The 17,632-nt window shown below is 42.4% G+C and overlaps 1 protein-coding gene across 7 annotated transcripts in view; it reads left to right on the forward strand.

Annotated features, from left to right (window-relative positions):
- Sbf2 (SET binding factor 2) overlaps positions 1-17,632 on the forward strand; it is a 321,747-nt gene that overhangs the window by 261,262 nt on the left and 42,853 nt on the right. For all 7 annotated transcript variants that reach the window (XM_021166296.2, XM_029479590.2, XM_021166298.2 and 4 more), the window contains exons 26-27: positions 50-248; positions 15,670-15,866. In XM_021166296.2, coding sequence (XP_021021955.1) covers positions 50-248; positions 15,670-15,866 — 396 coding nt within the window. The remainder of the gene's footprint in view (positions 1-49; positions 249-15,669; positions 15,867-17,632) is intronic.

The following is a 17,632-nucleotide window of genomic DNA, read 5'->3' on the forward strand; positions in this document are numbered from 1 at the left end:
TTTTCACTCTGAGCCGATCATTTTGACAAAACATATTTCTGTCTGTCAGTTTCAGATGATAGTGAACTTCCCACAAGTACAACCCTGAAGGCCTCAGAGAAGTCGACAATGGAACAGTTGGTGGAAAAAGCGTGTTTCAGAGATTATCAGCGGTTAGGTTTGGGAACCATAAGTGGCAACTCCTCTCGTTCAAAACCAGAGTATTTCCGAGTCACTGCCTCCAACAGGCTGTATTCGCTATGCCGGAGGTAAGGACCGGTGGGCTGCAGAAAGAGGCCTTTCTTTATTTCCCATTTGAATTACTCCAGAAACATGATTCTGGAGATATGTAAACTTAAGAGAGATGTTTTGTGCAATAGGAATTGGCATCCTGTTGGAATCTCAGAATAGGTAGATCACTGAAAGTACCTCTGCTTGTCCTCTCTATAGGTCGTTTTCCTTATTCATCTTTCATTGTGTAGTTTGTTTCCTGGCATGTGTGAAGATGAGCTAGAGTAAGAATAGCATTTGCCCAGGCAGATGGAAGAGAAGAGTGTTTGCCGTAGGCTGAGCTCCACAGGCAGTTCCCAGGGCCAAAGAGTAAGATTGCCACTTTGTAAACCATTTGCATGTGCTTAGCTCTGCCACCAAAGCAGCCATAGACTAAGGAGTGAGTAGGTTTGGCATGTTTTGGCATTAAGATATAGTTTGTGACTCAGACATAGACAAAGGCTCTTGGGTATTATCTACTTAGAGTATTTTTCAAAGAAACAAGGAATGAAAATGAACACATCTTTTCTGCATTCTTGGCACTTATTGCTGTTTTCCAGAATGGTAAACTCTCTTTTATGCTTTACTGCATACAAAAATATATTGTCTCTAAAACTATATTCCACCCTCCACAAGTTTAATACTTTGATTTCAAGGTAGGTGATTTGTATTTATAAATTTCTAATTTCATTAAATAGTACTAAAAGTAATCTGTAAATGGCAAGCCTTGTATATCTTACAAAGTTGCCTTAACGCTACCAGCAGTCTCAAGTCTACTTACTGAAGAGCTATAGGTGCATTGCTTTAAATGGTAATTCAGTTTACATGAATTTATAAAATGATTACATGATTTTATAAACTTGAAAAACAAGTTGGGAATATATTTTGAGACTGTGGCCAAGGAAAATATTTGTATGAAAAGTAAAAATTTGGGATCCTATTCAGAATATGCTGTCATTTTTCTGGACTTTTCTGTCCCTCATACTAACTCCTCTGTGTAAATAAGTACACGTGCAATTGTAAGTGTAATGTCAGGCTAAGGAAAACGTTCTATCAGAATTATGTTTGCTAGTGAGAGAATAGATGTCATCATTTATCATTCCAATCTTTCTGAAACAGTTAAATCTCTTTGTTATAAGCTTATAACTATTGTCCTGGTTACCTTTTTGGTCATTAAAATATAATTACCTAATTCCCCCCTTTTATCCCCTCTTGCAACCCCTCCCATGCATCACCACCCCCGTTTCTCTCATTTAAATCAATAGCATGTATGTGTGTATGTATGCATGTATGTATGTATGTATGTATGCATGTATGAATGTATGTATGTATGTAGTATGTATGTATGTATGTATGTATGTATGTATGTATAAATACAGCCTTCTCAGTCCATAGAAATGGTACTTGTCTTAGTTGGGGTTTCTATTGCTGTGATGAAACACCATGACCAAGTTTGGGAGGAAAAGGTTTATTCCATACATACTTCCCTGTCACAGTTCATCAAAAATAATGAGAATAGGAGCTCACACAGGGCAGAAACAGGGTCACAAGAACTGATGCAGAAGCCATAGATAGGTGCTGCTTACTGTCTTGCTTCCCAGGACTTGCTCAGACTGCTTCCTTACAAACCCAGGACCACCACCCATGGATGGCACTACTCCCAATCTGGGCTCTCTTACAACAATCACAATTAAGAAAATGCCCTACAGGCTTGCCTACAGCCTGATCTTATGAAGACATTTTCTCAATTGAGATTTTCTCCTCTGATGACTCTAGCTTGTATCAAGTTGTCATAAAACTATCCTGTGTGTGTGTACACAATATATGTCTGTATGTTTTTGTGTATTATTTCAGGGCTAACCAGTTGGTATTAGATAACCATTGTAGGGGCCCTTCCCTAGGTAAAACTATTATGTCTCCGTTCTCAACATTCTTGAGTTGCCTATCGTTTTTTATGTATGATTGAGGCCTGGTGGTCTTTCCCCACCCACTTTACATGTCTATTGTTGTCCTAATAGAGGACTGTCAGAACACTTCTTATTAGAAGGCATTTATGGTGGTGGATGAAAAGAAACTACTAGCAGGAAATACAGTAACAGTCTAGAAAGAGAAAAGAGGGGGGAAAGCATGTAAAGATTTAAGTTGATGTTCTGATATATTAATTAGTGCTGGAAATTAATATGGTGGCAATTATTAATTGACCAGCTAATTCCCCAACTACTCACACTGAGTGAGACCTTTTAGTATTTCAAAGCTTAGGCCTTAGCTGGGCAGACTCTTAACTAAAGCTCATCTAAGTTAACCGACCCACCTAGCCCCATCCAGCCACATGGTTAGCTATAACTTCCAGGCCTATGATCACATCTGTCTCCCCTCATATCTCCTATCAAACACTTTTCTTTCTTCCCAGAGTTCCTCTCTCCCTCCCAGGAAGTCCCGCCTGTGTCTCTCTACTGGCCAATCACAGGCTTTAGCCTTTTATTGACCAGTTAATTTGGGGGCAAGGTTTGCACAACAAAAGCTGGTATATGTGAGAATTTGCTTGTCTTGGAGCAACCAGGGGTACAGAATTTAACATTGGTATGCATAGCAGCATCAGTCCAACCCCACCAGAAGGAAGAAAAGTAAGACAGAAAATGCAGGTATGAGATTGAAGACTTAAAAATCACACAAATCAATAAGTAATTATAAATTGAGTGAATCTCCAATTTAAAAAAATAGGGAGGCTCTCTCTCTCTCTCTCTCTCTCTCTCTCTCTCTCTCTCTCTCTCTCTCTCTCTCTCTCTTTTTTAAAGTATTTTGTTGCTATTACAGGACCTAATTGGGGGCCTGGAGAGATAGCTGAGTTTGGTTAAGAGCATTGAGCTTGCAAACAGGAAGCCTGGTATGGCTGTCCTCTGAAAGGCTATACCAGCAACTGACTGAGACAAATGCAGATACTTGCAACCAACCATTAGACTGAGGTCAGGGACACGTGTGGAAGAGTTAGAGGAAAGACTGAAGGAGCTGAAGGGGGATTGCAACCCCATAGGAAGAACAACAGGGTCAACTAACCCAGACCCCTCAGAGCTCCCAGAGAGCTCTAAGCCCTGTGGTATGTTTTAAATCATGCTTTTCAAGAGATCCTGATCAATTTCCAGCATTCACAAGATGGTTCATGACCATCTATAAACAGATCTGATGCCTTCTTCTGGCATGCAGCAGAGCACTCATACATAAAATAAAAAATAAAAGATAATAATACAAACTTTAAAAAAATAAGTACTGTAGAGAGAGAGAGAGATTAAGATAGTCTTGAAGCAGAACAAGCAAACTAAGGAAAAAAAGAAACATTGTAGCAGCCTAGAGCATGGACATTGGTTTTAGACAAAAGCAGTGGATGGAAGTTTTTTTGTATTTTTTAATAAATAGTCCTGAAGATACACATATATGAGGAAAATTAATCTTGACTCCTAGCTTATACATAAAAATCTCAATTCCCATTGATTTATAGACTTAACATATAAAATATTTTTAAAGTAAAGCTTCTATAAAAATTAGAAAATGGCCAGGTGATGGTGACACACATCTTTAATATCAGAAGGCAGAGGCAGACAGATCTCTTGAGTTTGAGGCCAGCCTGATCTACAGAACAGATTTTAGGAGAGCCAGGCTACACAGAGAAACCCTGTCTTGAAAATACCGATACATATATTTTTTTCAAGAACTTGAGATAGATTCCTTGAGACAGGATTACCCACAATGTAAAACAATAAATTATAACACCTCCACATGAGGGCTAGCATTAAGAGAGCAAAAAAGAGCACTTTTTTGAGGCACTGTTCACACCTATAATGACAGCACTCTAGATGCTGAAACGGGACAATCTCTAAAATTCAAGGACTACATGGACTACAGTGAGAACATGTCTCAAAAACAAAAGGAAGAAAGAAGAGAGGAAGGAAGGAAGGAAGGAAGGAAGGAGGGAAGGAAGGATAAGGTGAAGTTAAAATGATAGCAAGAGAATTTAATAATAAACATTTCATAAGAAAATGATTATTTAGGCAGGAAAAAATTAAACACAAAATCATCCATTCAATTTTCTACATTCTTTTTGGTCCCAAATAACTGCAGGGTGTTTCTTTTTTTTTAATTTCTGGGGGTTTTTTAATTAGATATGTTCTTTATTTACATTTCCTAGTTTCCCCTCTGAAAACCCCCTATCCCCTCCCCCCTCTCCCCTTGCTCACCAACTCACCCATTCCTGCTTCCTGGCCCTGGCATCCCCTATACTGGGGCAAAGAACCTTCACAGGACCAAGGGCCTCTCCTCCCATTGATGACTGACTAGGCCATCCTCTGCTGCATATGCAGCTAGAGCCACAAGTTCCACCATGTGTTTTCTTTGATTGGTGGTATAGTTCCAAGGAGCTCTGTGGGTACTGGTTAGTTCATATTGATGGTCCTCCTATGGGGCTTCAGACCCCTTCAATTCCTTGGGTACTTTCTCTGGCTCCTTCATTGGGGACCCTGTGCTCTGTCCAATGGATGGCTGTGAGCATCCACTTCTGTATATGTCAGGCACTGGCAGAGCCTCTCAGGAGACAGCTATATCAGGCTCCTGTCAGCAAGCTCTTGCTGGCATCCACAATAGTGTCTGGTTTGGGTGGTCTCTGTAACTTCTTCCATAGATATTTTGTTTCCCCCTCTAAGAAGGATTGAAGTATCCACACTTTGGTCTTCCTTCTTCTTGAGTTTCATGTGTTTTGCAAATTGTATGTTGGGTATTCAGAGATTCTGGGCTAATATCCACTTATCAGTGAGTGCATACCATGTGTGTTCTTTTGTGATTGGGTTACCTCACTTAGGATGATATCCTCCAGATACATCCATTTGACTAAGAATTTCATAAATTCATTGTTTTTAATAGCTGTATAGTACTCCATTGTCTAGATGTGCCACATTTTCTGTATCCATTCCTCTGTTGAGGGACATCTGGGTTCTTTCCAGCTTCTGGCTATTATAAATAAGGCTGCGATCAGCGCCGGGTAGCGGGAGCGCAGGGTTGCCTGACACCCGCCAGCTACCCACGACCCCCGCCACAGGATTTTGGGACTGCTGGTGAGTGGAACACAGCTTCTGCTCCAGTCCAATCACGCGGGACCTGAGACTGCTCTGGTTGGGGAGAGAGAAATCCGGCCTACATAGGGCCACAACCCTCTTCCGGTCAGAAAAGCACCGGGGCAGCTGGGGCGCAGGGTCTGCTGACACTCGCCAGCTACTCACAACACCCGCCACAGGATCTTAAGACTTCTGGTGAGTGGAGCACAGCTTCTGCTCCAATCCAATTGCGCGGGACCTGAGACTGCATTAGTTAGGGAAGCAGAAACCGGCCTGAGTAGGGCCACAGGCCTCATCCGGCCGGATCAGCGCCAGGGTAGCGGGAGCGCAGGGTTGCCTGACACCCGCCAGCTACCCACGACCCCCGCAGCAGGATTTTGGGACTGCTGGTGAGTGGAACACAGCTTCTGCTCCAATCCAATTGCGCGGGACCTGAGACTGCATTAGTTAGGGAAGCAGAAACCGGCCTGAGTAGGGCCACAGGCCTCATCCGGCCGGATCAGCGCCGGGGTAGCGGGAGCGCAGGGTTGCCTGACACCCGCCAGCTACCCACGACCCCCGCCGCAGGATTTTGGGACTGCTGGTGAGTGGAACACAGCTTCTGCTCCAATCCAATTGCGCGGGACCTGAGACTGCATTAGTTAGGGAAGCAGAAACCGGCCTGAGTAGGGCCACAGGCCTCATCCGGCCGGATCAGCGCCGGGGTAGCGGGAGCGCAGGGTTGCCTGACACCCGCCAGCTACCCACGACCTCCGCAGCAGGATTTTGGGACTGCTGGTGAGTGGAACACAGCTTCTGCTCCAGTCCAATCACGAGGGACCTGAGACTGCTCTGGTTGGGGAGAGAGAAATCCGGCCTACATAGGGCCACAACCCTCTTCCGGTCAGAAAAGCACCGGGGCAGCTGGGGCGCAGGGTCGGCTGACACTCACCAGCTACCCACAACACTGGGGCGCAGGGTCGGCTGACACTCACCAGCTACCCACAACACTCACCACAGGATCTTAAGACTTCTGGAGAGTGGAACACAGCTTCTGCTCCAATCCAATTGCGCGCGGGACCAGAGACTGCATTAGTTAGGGAAGCAGAAAAACGGCCTGAGTAGGACCACAGGCCTCTTCCGGCTGGACCAGCACCGGGGTACCATCAGCTACCCACGACCCCCGCCGCAGGATTTAGAGACTGCTGGTGAGTGGAACACAGCTTCTGCTCCAATCTTTAAACAGTGACAACGATAACAACTAACCCCAGAGATTACCAGATGGCGAAAGGTAAACGTAATAATCTTACTAACAGAAACCAAGACCACTCACCATCATCAGAACCCAGCACCCCCACTTCGCCCAGTCCAGGGCACCCCAACACACCGGAAAAGCTAGACACGGATTTAAAAGCATATCTCCTGATGATGATAGAGGACTTCAAGAAGGACTTTAATAACACACTTAAAGAAATGCAGGAGAACACTGCTAAACAGGCAGAAGACAATAAAGAGGAAGCACAAAAATCCCTTAAAGAATTACAGGAGAACACTGCTAAAGAGTTACAAATCCTTAAAGAAAAACACGATAACATAATCAAACAGGTAGAAGTCCTTACAGAAAAACAGGAAAACACATCCAAACAGATGATGGAAATGAACAAAACCATACTAGACCTAAAAAGGGAAGTAGACACAATAAAGAAAACCCAAAATGAGGCAACACTGGAGATAGAAACCCTAGGAAAGAAATCTGGAACCATAGATACGAGCATCAGCAACAGAATACAAGAGATGGAAGAGAGAATCTCAGGTGCAGAAGATTCCATAGAGAACATCGGCACAACAATCAAGGAAAATGTAAAATGCAAAAAGATCCTAACTCAAAACATCCAAGAAATACAGGACACAATGAGAAGACCAAACCTACGGATAATAGGAGTGGATGAGAATGAAGATTTTCAACTCAAAGGACCAGCAAACATCTTCAACAAAATTATAGAAGAAAACTTCCCAAATCTAAAGAAAGAGATGCCCATGAACATACAAGAAGCCTACAGAACTCCAAATAGACTGGACCAGAAAAGAAATACCTCCCGACACATAATAATCAGAGCAACAAATGCTCTAAATAAAGATAGAATACTAAAAGCAGTAAGAGAAAAAGGCCAAGTAACATATAAAGGCAAGCCTATCAGAATTACACCAGATTTTTCACCAGAGACTATGAAAGCCAGAAGATCCTGGACGGATGTTATACAGACACTAAAAGAACACAAATTCCAGCCCAGGCTACTATACCCAGCCAAACTCTCAATTAACATAGATGGAGAAACCAAAGTATTCCACGACAAAACCAAATTCACACATTATCTCTCCACGAATCCAGCCCTTCAAAGGATAATAACAGAAAAAAACCAATACAAGGACAGGAACCACGCCCTAGAAACAACAAGAAGGTAATCCCTCAACAAACCTAAAAGAAGACAGCCACAAGAACAAAATGCCAACTTTAACAACAAAAATAACAGGAAACAACAATTACTTTTCCTTAATATCTCTTAATATCAATGGACTCAACTCCCCGATAAAAAGACATAGACTAACAAACTGGCTACACAAACAAGACCCAACATTTTGCTGCTTACAGGAAACTCATCTCAGAGAAAAGGATAGACACTACCTCAGAATGAAAGGCTGGAAAACAATTTTCCAAGCAAATGGCATGAAGAAACAAGCTGGAGTAGCCATTCTAATATCTGATAAGATTGACTTCCAACCCAAAGTCATTAAAAAAGACAGGGAGGGACACTTCATACTCATCAAAGGTAAAATCCTCCAAGAGGAACTATCAATCCTGAATATCTATGCTCCAAATACAAAGGCAGCCACATTCATTAAAGAAACTTTAGTAAAGCTCAAAGCACACATTGCATCTCATACAATAATAGTGGGAGACTTCAACACACCACTTTCACCAATGGACAGATCATGGAAACAGAAACTAAACAGGGACACAGTGAAACTAAGAGAAATTATGAATCAAATGGATCTGGCAGATATCTACAGAACATTCTATCCTAAAACAAAAGGATATACCTTCTTCTCAGCACCTCATGGTACCTTCTCCAAAATTGACCACATAATTGGTCACAAAGCAGGCCTCAACAGATATAAAAATATTGAAATTGTCCCATGCATCCTATCAGATCACCATGGACTAAGGCTGATCTTCAATAACAAAATAAATAATAGAAAGCCAACCTTCACGTGGAAACTGAACAACACTCTTCTCAATGATACCTTGGTCAAGGAAGGAATAAAGAAAGAAATTAAGGACTTTTTAGAGTTCAATGAAAATGAAGCCACAACATACCCAAACTTATGGGACGCAATGAAAGCATTTCTAAGAGGAAAACTCATAGCTCTGAGTGCCTCCAAAAGGAAACTAGAGAGAGCACACATTAGCAGCTTGACAACACACCTAAAAGCACTAGAACAAAAGGAAGCAAATTCACCCAAGAGGAGTAGACGGCAGGAAATAATCAAACTCAGGGGTGAAATCAACCAAGTGGAAACAAGAAAAACTATTCAAAGAATCAACCAATCAAGGAGCTGGTTCTTTGAGAAAATCAACAAGATAGATAAACCCTTAGCCAGACTCACTAGAGGGCACAGGGAAAGCATCCTAATTAACAAAATCAGAAATGAAAAAGGAGACATAACAACAGATCCTGAAGACATCCAAAACACCATCAGATCCTTCTACCAAAGGCTATACTCAACAAAACTGGAGAACCTGGATGAAATGGAGAAGTTCCTAGACAGATACCAGGTACCAAAGTTGAATCAAGATCAGGTTAATGATCTAAACAGCCCTATATCCCCCAAAGAAATAGAAGCAGTCATTAATAGTCTCCCAACTAAAAAAAGCCCAGGACCAGATGGGTTTAGTGCAGAGTTCTATCAGACCTTCAAAGAAGATCTAATCCCAGTTCTTCACAAACTATTCCACAAAATAGAAACAGAAGGTACTCTACCCAACTCATTCTATGAAGCCACAATTACTCTGATACCTAAACCACAAAAAGACCCAACAAAGATAGAAAACTTCAGACCAATATCCCTTATGAATATTGATGCAAAAATCCTCAATAAAATTCTTGCTAACCGAATCCAAGAACACATCAAAACAATCATCCATCCTGACCAAGTAGGTTTCATCCCAGGGATGCAGGGATGGTTCAATATACGGAAATCCATCAACGTAATCCAGTATATAAACAAACTCAAAGACAAAAACCACATGGTCATCTCGTTAGATGCGGAAAAAGCATTTGACAAGATCCAACACCCATTCATGATAAAAGTCTTGGAAAGATCAGGAATTCAAGGCCCATACCTAAACATGATAAAAGCAATCTACAGCAAACCAGTAGCCAACATCAAAGTAAATGGTGAGAAGCTTGAAGCAATCCCTTTAAAATCAGGGACTAGACAAGGCTGTCCACTTTCTCCATACCTATTCAACATTGTACTTGAAGTCCTAGCCAGAACAATTCGACAACAAAAGGAGATCAAAGGGATACAAATTGGAAAAGATGAAGTCAAAATATCACTTTTTGCAGATGATATGATAGTATATATAAGTGACCCTAAAAATTCCACCAGAGAACTCCTAAGCCTGATAAACAGCTTCGGTGAAGTAGCTGGATATAAAATTAACTCAAACAAATCAATGGCCTTTCTCTACACAAAGAATAAACAGGCTGAGAAAGAAATTAGGGAAACAACACCCTTCTCAATAGTCACAAATAATATAAAATATCTTGGCGTGACTCTAACTAAGGAAGTGAAAGATCTGTATAATAAAAACTTCAAGTCTCTGAAGAAAGAAATTCTAGAAGATCTCAGAAGATGGAAAGATCTCCCATGCTCATGGATTGGCAGGATCAACATTGTAAACATGGCTATCTTGCCAAAAGCAATCTACAGATTCAATGCAATCCCCATCAAAATTCCAAATCAATTCTTCAACGAATTAGAAAGTGCAATCTGCAAATTCATCTGGAATAACAAAAAACCTAGGATAGCAAAAACTCTTCTCAAGGATAAAAGAACCTCTGGTGGAATCACCATGCCGGACCTAAAGCTCTACTACAGAGCAATTGTGATAAAAACTGCATGGTACTGGTATAGTGACAGACAAATAGACCAATGGAATAGAATTGAAGACCCAGAAATGAACCCACACACCTATGGTCACTTGATCTTCGACAAGGGAGCTAAAAACATCCAGTGGAAGAAAGACAGCATTTTCAACAAATGGTGCTGGCACAACTGGTTGTTAACATGTAGAAGAATGCGAATCGATCCATTCCTATCTCCTTGTACTAAGGTCAAGTCTAAGTGGATCAAGGAACTTCACATAAAACCAGAGACACTGAAACTTATAGAGGAGAAAGTGGGGAAAAGCCTTGAAGACATGGGCACAGGGGAAAAATTCCTGAATAGGACAGTAATGGCTTGTGCTGTAAGATCAAGAATTGACAAGTGGGACCTCATGAAACTACAAAGCTTCTGCAAGGCTAAAGACACCATCAATAAGACAAAAAAACCACCAACAGATTGGGAAAGGATCTTCACCTATCCTAAATCAGATAAGGGACTAATATCCAATATATATAAAGAACTCAAGAAGGTGGACTCCAGAAAGTCAAATAACCCCATTAAAAAATGGGGCTCAGAACTGAACAAAGAATTCTCACCTGAGGAATACCGAATGGCAGAGAAGCACCTGAAAAAATGTTCAACATCCTTAATCATCAGGGAAATGCAAATCAAAACAACCCTGAGATTCCACCTCACACCAGTCAGAATGGCTAAGATCAAAAATTCAGGTGACAGCAGATGCTGGCGAGGATGTGGAGAAAGAGGAACACTCCTCCATTGTTGGTGGGATTGCAAGCTTGTACAACCACTCTGGAAATCAGTCTGGCGGTTCCTCAGAAAATTGGACATAGTACTACCGGAGGATCCAGCAATACCTCTCCTGGGCATATATCCAGAAGATGTCCCAACCGGTAAAAAGGACACATGCTCCACTATGTTCATAGCAGCCCTATTTATAATAGCCAGAAGCTGGAAAGAACCCAGATGTCCCTCAACAGAGGAATGGATACAGAAAATGTGGTACATTTACACAATGGAGTACTACTCAGCTATTAAAAAGAATGAATTTATGAAATTCCTAGCCAAATGGATGGACCTGGAGGGCATCATCTTGAGTGAAGTAACACAATCACAAAAGAACTCACACAATATGTATTCATTGATAAGTGGATATTAGCCCAAAACTTAGGATACCCAAGATATAAGATACAATTTGATAAACGCATGAAACTCAAGAAGAATGAAGACCAAAGTGTGGACACTGTGCACCTTCTTAGAATTGGGAACAAAACACCCAGGGAAGGAGTTACAGAGACAAAGTTCGTAGCTGTGATGAAAGGATGGACCATTTAGAGACTGCTGTATCCAGGGATCCGTCCCATAATCAGCTTCTAAATGCTGACACCATTGCATACACTAGCAAGATTTTGCTGAAAGGACCCAAATATAGCTGTCTCTTGTGAGACGATGCCGGGGCCTAGCAAACACAGGAGTGGATGTTCACAGTCAGCTATTGGATGTATCACAGGGCTCCCAATGGAGAAGCTAGAGAAAGTACCCAAGGAGCTAAAGGGATCTGCAACCCTATTGTTGGAACAACATGATGTACTAACCAGAACCCTGGAGCTCTTGTCTCTAGCTGCATATGTATCGAAAGATGGCCTAGTCGGCCATCAATGGAAAGAGAGGCCCATTGGACTTGCAAACTTTATATGCCCCAATATAGGGGAATGCCAGGGCCAAAAGAATGGGAATGGGTGGGTAGGGAAGTGGGGGGCGCTATGGGGGACTTTTGGGATAGTATTGGAAATGTAATTGAGGAAAATATGTAATAAAAATAATAAAAAAAACATAAATAAGGCTGCTATGAACATAGTGGAGCACGTGTCCTTCTATGTACACTCTAGCCCATTTTAGCTCCTGGATAAAGAAAGGCACATAGATATCATATTTTTATTAACAAGCCACAAGCACTAATAGCTGGGCAGATTCTGATCTATTCTAACCTGACTAGGCTGCTACTACCCAGTTACATGCCCTCTTTCTTGCTTCTGGTCTTGCCCTGTTCTCTCTGGTCCATGTGTGTCTTCATAGCTGCTTTCTCATTGACCTCTCATGGTGAATCCTCCTTATGGGGTCTGGAAGTCATCTCACAAACCACTCAGACACCAATCTCAGTCAAATAGGGATGGTTTATTGAATGCCATACCCCAAGACTGTTCTATCAGGGCCACAGGACAGATTTGGGAGCTGACTGTGACATTGAGTTAAGATCCTACAGGGCTTTTTAAGCCTGATATCTACAAACATCTGTGCCACATTATTCCACCAATCAGGATTTAGGAATAAGGGATTTCCTTAAGAACATGACTTTGTTGTACACTTACCCTGCTCCCATCGGTTGGGGTGTTCAACTGTGGCGGGGGACTTGTCGAACTTTCATGTCTTGACTTGCCAACCAGATGTCAGTTACATATACATGGCTCTTTCTCTCAAGTGGGATGTCAGTTCTCAGGAGGTCTTGGGAACTTAAACTTTATTCCACCCCTACTCAAAATGGAAGTCTTTATTGTAAATAGATGCAGGTGTCTCTCTTATGTTGGGACCCATCCCAGCAGCAGCTTATAAAGCCAAATGCCATAAAAGCTCACACACGGGTGCAGGAAGTGCTTCTGGGTGGTTGATTTGGGTCCAAGTTTATTGTGGCTAACTAGAACAAAGCAGTTCTAACTGACTTCTGTAGTGGTTGGTTTCCAAGAACACCAAAGCACAGAACATAACAGAATATGCAATCAACTTGAGCATGAAAAAGTTTCCTAGTCTAGTAACAGCAGAAACAACATATGAGAGAGTCTCCTTATAACATTAGTAACAGCACAAAATGGCAGAGTAGCCAGGTAGCAGTTACCTAGGCCTTAACACTTTCCCTAGGCTTTAACATTCCATCTGGGCCTTAACACTCCTGCCCTCTCCAGTTGGTTTCTCCTTGTGTTCTTCTCTACCTCTAGGGACCCCCTGACTGGAATCAGAAGTCTCCCCCTATCACTTCTGCTCAGCTAACTGGCTGATCAGCTCTTTATTACCAATCATAACATAGAAACCAGAGATGCGTGACCATGTCAGCATCTGGGCTGCAACCAGTTGTCTGAATACACAGTGCACAAAACCATCCCCCAGTAATTCTGACCCCAAAAGAAGAAATAGAAGTGTCTAGTAAATATATGAAAAAATGATAATCTTTAGTCCTTAGAAAAATGGGCCAAAGTGGGATTCAGCTCCAGAGGAGGCCCCCATGGCCTGACACTATTACTGAGGCTATGGAGTGCTCAAAAAAGGGATCTATCATGACTCCCCTCCGAAAGACCCAGCAAGCAGCTGAAAGAATCAGATGCAGATATTTGTACCCAACCAGTGGACAGAAGCAGCTGACCGCTGTTGTTGAATTAGGGAAGGCTGAAAGAGACTGAGGAGAAGGGTGACCCTGTAGAAGGCCCCCCGGGATCTCTCAAACACTGGACCACCAAACAGACAGCATACACCACCTGATATGAGGCCCCCAACACACATACAGTAGAGGAGTTCTGGGTCTGTGCTCATTCAGAGATGATGCACCTAACCCTCATAAGACTGGAGGCCCCAGAGAGTTTAGAGGTCAGGTAGTGAGTTGGGGAGGAGGTGTGAGATGTGGAGCAGTGGGATGGTGAATGGGGAGCAGGGGGCAGGGAATGGAATATGGAGTGTAAAAGATAAATTAAAAATAAATAACATTTTTAAAAAAGATATATGAAATTCCCTGAGAATTAATTGTAAGGTTTTTTTTTAACTTAAAAATTCTTTTTTTTTTTCTTTTATTGAATTTTTTTTCTTTTTTTTTTTTCTGTATAGCCCTGACTGTCCTGGAACTCCCTTTGTAGACCAGGCTGGCCTTGAACTCAGAAATACGCCTGCCTCTGCCTCCCAAGTGTTGGGATTAAAGGCGTATGCCACCAATGCCTGGCTGAATATTTTCTTTATTTACATTTCAAATGTTATCCCCTTCCCTGGCTTCCCCCCACTCCCGGAAACTCCCTATCCCATCCGCCCTCCCCCTGCTTCTATGAGGGTGCTCACCCACCCACTCTCACCTTCCTGCACTGGCATTCCCCTACACTGGGGCCCACCCACTCTCACCTTCCTGCACTGGCATTCCCCTACACTGGGGCCTCAAGCCTTCACAGGACCAAGGGCCTCTCCTCCCATTGATGCCCATAAGGCCATCCTCTCCTACATACATATGCATCTGGAGCCATGGGTCGCTCCATGTGTACTCTTTGGTTGGTGGGAGCTCAGGGGGGGGGGCTTGGGGGGGGGCTGGTTGGTTGGTATTGTTGTTCTTCCTATGGGTTGCAAACCCCTTCAGCTCCTTCAGTCCTTTCTCTAACTCCTCTATTGGAGACTTCATGCTCAGTTCAATGGTTGACTGTGAGCATCCACTTCTGTATTTGTCAGGCACTGGCAGAGCCTCTCAGGAGACAGCTATATCAGGCTCTTGTCAGCAACTACTTGTTGGCACCCTCAGTAGTGTCTGGGTTTGGTGACTGTATATGGGATGGATCCCCAGGTGGGGCAGTCTCTGGATGGCCTTTCCTTCAGTCTCTGATATAACATAAACTTAGTTGTACACACCTTTAATCCAAACCTTTGGGTCTCTGTGAGTTCAAAGACAGGTTGATCTCCATCAAATTCCAGGCTAGTATTTAATAAGCCCATGACTGTAAATAAACAAACATCACTATATGGTGTTAATGAAATGGTTAAACTTGGTTTGACATTTGCACATACCAAACCATTTGGTTTTGATTTTCAATCCTTTTACTTTTCTAGCAATCCCAGTAGCAGCAGGTGGGTCTCTGTGAGTTCAAGGCCTTCTTCCTGTGTGTGACAAGCTCCAGGCCAAACAGAGCTACATGATAAGACCCTAGCGCAAAAAAAAAAAAAAAAAAAAAAAAAAAATTAAATGAACTTCCAAATTTTATGATATATCTCAGCCAATGTGTTTCTGCATGTTTAAAATTCAGTAATATTATGCTATTTATACTTTTACATTATCTCCTCCCCCCTCCCCCCCCCCGCCCTTGTTTCTTACCCTTCTTCTCCCCAAACACTCTTATTCCCTCTGCCATTCCTGAAGCTATCCTGGCCTTTTAGTCATACCTCAAGCTGTACAAGACAGTAGTTTACCAAGAGTAGCCCGCTGCTATCGACACAATCGCCTGCCCGTCGTATGTTGGAAGAACTCGAGAAGTGGTACTCTGCTCCTTCGATCTGGAGGATTCCATGGGAAGGGAGTTGCTGGTCTGTTCAAATCACAGAACTCCCCTCAAGCCGGTAAGAATTTCTGTACAGCATAACTCTCACAGGAGTATTCCTAAAACTCAGCCAGGCATAGTGGTCCAGGCCTGTGGACTCAATTCCTTGGGAGACTGAGGCAGGACCACTTGATCACAGGAGTTTAGATGCCATTGTAAGACCAGAGAGACAGTCTCCCCAAAATTAAAGGGACTAAAACCTGGGCTCCAGCTGCCACTCCCCACACTTTTGTCACTGTCCACATGCAGAGTGCACAACGCTGGACTTAAGTGAAGACAGCGGCAGGCCTGTGGGACGTCACATTGCACTGCCATCTTACTACCATAGCTCATCTTCTCTTTGGATTTTGATCAATAACAGTTTTGGTTCTAGGCTGCTTTCATTCTGACAATCAGAATATCTGTCCATTGTTGGAAACTAGATTGTACCAGTCTTTGGTATTTTTTCTGAAAAGTAATCTAGATAATTTAACAGCTGTAGAGATAAAAGGGGGTTTTGTCTTGTGTGGCATGGGCATACACATGAACCGCAACAGTAAACTTGACTAGAATGCAGCTTTCAAGAGGTTTCAGACAAGGAATCTTTTCGAAAACTAGGGAAATAGGAAGTGACATTGTCCCTTGTCCTGGGGATGTTTTTGAGTACCGTAACCAAAGGTCTTGAGCTGTAGTTTGCTGACTCTTTTCAGAGTTTCTGGTTAAACTTTGGCCCACCACAGTATTAGATATGATTTGGGGAGTAGCACTCTTTCCTCTTTAGAATGCAGAGTCTCTGGTCTAGAAGAGCCATGTGTTTTTTGAGATCTCTATTTTCATCCACTTCCCTCCAGTGTGCCCCCCTCATAATGTGCTTGATTGAGGGCACCGTGCAGTGCTGTATTTGCCTGGGTTGGCTTTTCTGCAGTACTGCAATTAAAGGAAGTTGATTTTACCACTTTCTGTTTTGGGGGAGGTCTTCCAAGCCAGAGTGTGCCGGTCTAAGGGCAGAAAGCCTGTGAGCTCAAGAGCATTTGCAAGCATATTCTGGTACCGTAGGAAAATTATTCCACTGTGCCCTGATGAATATGATAGGAATTTAATTTTTATATCCTAGTATGTATTTTATATTTCTAAATAAATATATCTGTTTATGTTTTGACGTTTTTCAAATTGGGATGTGCCTCCTAATTGATGTGATCAGAAAGGATAGTGTCATAGTTAAACAACACATGACCCTTATAATTGATGTTGTTGTAGAGCAAATAAAAATAATGCTAATTATTTTCTGTTTCAGGTATAAGAAAATATATAATTCTATTGTCCTTTTAGTACACCTCTTTTTGGGGCCTGAGCTTGACAAGGCTATAATAACACCTGTAACCCCAGTACTTGGGAGAGGTGGAGGCGGGAGGAGCAGTATTAAAGGGTCAGCCTCAACAATATGACTTTGTTCTGTATCCAACCTGGAGAGACAGCTCAGTGACTGAGAGCACTGACTGCTCTTCCAGAGGCCCTGAGTCAATTCCTAGCAACCACATGGTGACTCACTACCATCTGTGATGGGATCCAATGCTGCCTTCTGGTGTGTCTGAAGACAGCTGCAGTGTACTCATATACATAAAATAAATAAATATAGTTTTAAAATGAAGAATACACACATAATTCTTTTAAAAACTGAAGAATACACACACACACACAGAGGGCCTAAACCCATTTCAGTGATTCAGTTTTATTTCATACAACTAGGCTCATATTTCTGCCAACTGTTTGCTTTATACTTGTTTGTATTGTGCCCATATTCTGCCC

This window comes from Mus caroli, unplaced genomic scaffold, assembly GCF_978045245.1.
Source record: "Mus caroli unplaced genomic scaffold, Mus_caroli_1 scaffold_8, whole genome shotgun sequence".
Lineage (NCBI taxonomy): Eukaryota > Metazoa > Chordata > Mammalia > Rodentia > Muridae > Mus > Mus caroli.